This window comes from Lactuca sativa, chromosome 1, assembly GCF_002870075.4.
Source record: "Lactuca sativa cultivar Salinas chromosome 1, Lsat_Salinas_v11, whole genome shotgun sequence".
Classification (NCBI taxonomy): Eukaryota; Viridiplantae; Streptophyta; class Magnoliopsida; order Asterales; family Asteraceae; genus Lactuca; species Lactuca sativa.
The window spans coordinates 72,955,516-72,958,810 of record NC_056623.2 but is presented as its reverse complement, the minus strand read 5'-3'; the positions used below and the strand labels follow the sequence as shown (position 1 = coordinate 72,958,810).

The following is a 3,295-nucleotide window of genomic DNA, read 5'->3' as shown; positions in this document are numbered from 1 at the left end:
TCTCTAAGTATAGCTTAAACTTTTTGTTTTCCACGACTCTGACTTCATCACCAACTACCTGGATAGCAAACAAGGGCTGCACACTCGACAAATTTATTAGAACAAAACAAATAATAAGAAATGAAATAAGCAACAATGCAAAAATGAAAATAATTGAAATAAACAAAAAAAAACAAAAGCAAAAATAAAACAAAAATAATAATACTAAAACTAATAATAATAAAAATTAAAAAAAAAAGAAAATGAAAATAAAAAATAAAAAATAAAACAAACAAATTACTCTTCAACCTGCTTCAAATGAAGCACCATCACTTCCTCTTTTCATTCTCCAAAATGGTATTTGTCTCGTTGTTTGATCACCCAAATCCTTTCTCTCGTTGTCTCTTTTCAAAATCTCCTTGCCTTGCCATTTCTCATCCCCAAACTTTTGAATTTTGGTAAATTCATGACTTTGTATTTTGAACTCTTTATGCCTCAACAAGTGCTTCATCCTTTTCTTTCTAACCTTCACCAAGTGTTCTGAAGGCCACTTCAACTCTAAATCATATACTTTTTCAAGGGATGGCAAAGATGATTCAATCACACTATCATTCAAGTCATGCTTCTCCTTGACCTGACTCACTACACGTTTAACTGTGGACTCTCTATTTTCCTCCATGTTACGAGTCACCTTGTTCAAGTGGGCCTCCTTTAAATCTACCAATCCATTTGTAACTCGTATGAATGAGCATTCTTCCACATTAGAAGGTTTTTTGATAGCCTTAAACATATTAAAAGTCTTTTGCTCGTCATTTACTCTCAATGTAACCTTTCCCTTTTTGACATCAATTAAAGCATCAGCAATTGCCAAAAATGGCCTCCCTAAGATTATTCCACAATCATCTTCAGCTTCATAATCCAAAATGATAAAATCAGCTGGAATGAAAAGATTATCAACCTTGATAATGATATCCTCTATTTTACCTTCTGGATATACCATAGATCGGTCTGCTAGCTGGAGTGAAACTGTGGTCGGTCTAGCTTCACCAAGTCCTAATTTTCGAAAAATTGACAAAGGCATTAAATTGATACTTGCACCAAGGTCACACAAACCAATCTTGTTAAATTTTCCAATTTTGCACGGTAGAATGAAACTACATGGATCATCCTTCTTCACAGGTAATCTATTTTTGATTATTGACGTGCAACTTTTCGTCATTGCAACAGTCTCAAACTCTCTCCAAACTCTTTTCCTTGTAAGAACTTCCTTCATGAACTTTGCATATGTGGGCATTTGTTTTAAGGCTTCAACAAAAGGGATGTTGATATGAAGTTGAGAAAGGATCTCTAGAAACTTCTTAAATTGCCCATCATCTTCGTTGGATTTACTTTTCCTAGGTGGGAAAGGTAAGGTTGTTGGTGCAACTGTCGCACCAGTTCGAGCATCTTTTCCTTGGGCTTTCTTTTCCAACACTTGGACTTGAACTTGTTAGAGCTTCGTTGTTCGGTTTCTTCTGCCCGTACTCCTCATCGGTTATGTCCTCAATCTCGACATACTCTTTTTCATCATCTTTCAATTCTTGCTTCTTTTTATGAGTCTTAACACTTACCGGGTGCTGCTCATCATCGGTGACTGGTAAGTCATAATTCTTTGGAGCTAACTCCTTTCCCGATCTAAGTGTGATGGCATTACATTGCCTCTTATCATTGACATTACCTGGATTTTGGGTGTTACTTGGCAACGTTCCAGGTTCTCGTGAGTTTAGTGCTTGTGCTAATTGCCCTAATTGATTTTATAAATTTCTCATAGCAATTTCTTGATTCTTTTCACGTGCCTCAGTCTTTTGATCTTGTTTTATCATAAACTCCATCATTGCTTTCTCGAAAGGTGACATCTCTTGATTTGATGAAGGCGTTGCTGGTTTTGAACTACTTCCTGATGCCTGGTGGAATGCGCCTCCATGTGGTCCTACTTGCTGATTTGGCATATGATAAAACCCCGGCGGGTTTTGAGGCCTTTGCTGAAACTGCTCTTGCTGAGATTGCATATGTTATTGTTGCTGTCCACCCCATGAGAAATTAGGATGATTTCTCCATCCTAGATTGTATGTTTCAGAGTATGGATTGTTTTTTCGTGGGAAATTTTGTCTGTCCATGAAAAATACGGATTCAGGATTCTGTGGGCACTCACTATAATCATGGATGCCTTGACAAACCACACAAAAGTCAACCTTCTTCTCTTTCATCCCATTGCTTGACATCATATTCTTCATCATGCTCTTGATTGTGGCCAACTCGGCTGCTAATGCATCATTTTGAGCTGCAAGACGAACTTCAGCCGGTGTACTTCCTTTCGAACCACTTGCATGTACCCTATCTGTGGGCCACTGGAAATTATTAGTTGCTATTCTATCCAATATCTCCACGCTCTCCTCATATCTCTTTGTAAGCAATGCTCCTCCAGCTGATGTATCTACTAGCATGCATGTTTGAGCATCCAAACCTTGGTAAAATGTCTCAAGTTTCACATCGTCAGGGAGTCGATGTGTTGGACATTTTCTTAGCAAATTGTTCCATCTCTCCCACACTTCCCATAACGATTCACCATCCATTTGTTGGAATGATGTGATGGCGTTTCTTAGATTTGCATTTCGAGTGGGTGGGAAAAATCTTTTTAGGAATTTTTCTCTTAATTCCTCCCACGTGGTGATGGAATCAGAAGGCAAAGACTCAAAACAGTCTCGAGCTTTCCCTTGTAGTGTGTATGGAAATAATCTCATCCTAAATGCATCAGCCGTCATACCTCTTTGTTTGAAATTATCGCACATCTGGTTAAAGGAACGCAGATGGGACAAGGGCTCATCACTAGGCATACCTCCAAAGAGACCATTGTTATTGATCATCTGAAACATCACAGGTTTGAATTCAAAATTGTCAGCATTAATTGTTGCGCTGACAATTGGCGGGTTTGTTCCTTCGAAACCTCTGTTTCCATTATTGTTTTTGTTTCCGTTATCTCCCATATCTTCTTGATTCCTAAGTCTCCTCAACCCTCTCAAAGTTCTTTCAATCTCCCAATCAAGCAAAAATTCAGGTGGTCTGAATCTTCGACCGGCCAGAGTAAAATATCCTCAAGATGTTTAAGAGTCTAATAAATACCTAATGTTCTAACTTAAAAATAAAAATATTTCCCGGCAACGGCGCCAAAAACTTGTTGACGAAAACGCGTACTCGCAAGTATACGAGGTCGTGCAAGTAGTATAGTCGTAAGACCAGATATCGAACCCACAGGGACTATCCTATTCTAAGAAAGAGT

The 3,295-nt window shown here is 38.2% G+C and overlaps 1 protein-coding gene across 1 annotated transcript; it reads right to left on the bottom strand.

Annotated features, from left to right (window-relative positions):
* Positions 1-2,030: 2,030 nt before the first annotated feature.
* On the bottom strand, positions 2,031-3,002 carry LOC111916549 (uncharacterized). Its single transcript, XM_023912213.2, has one exon. It carries the CDS (start codon positions 3,000-3,002, stop codon positions 2,031-2,033), a length of 972 nt encoding a protein of 323 aa, XP_023767981.2.
* Between the last annotated feature and the right edge of the window lie 293 nt (positions 3,003-3,295).

What these genes read in the sequence shown, in the direction of transcription:
- LOC111916549 (XM_023912213.2), bottom strand. Translation starts at nt 3,002, where the DNA reads ATGGGAGATAACGGAAACAAAAACAATAATGGAAACAGAGGTTTCGAA.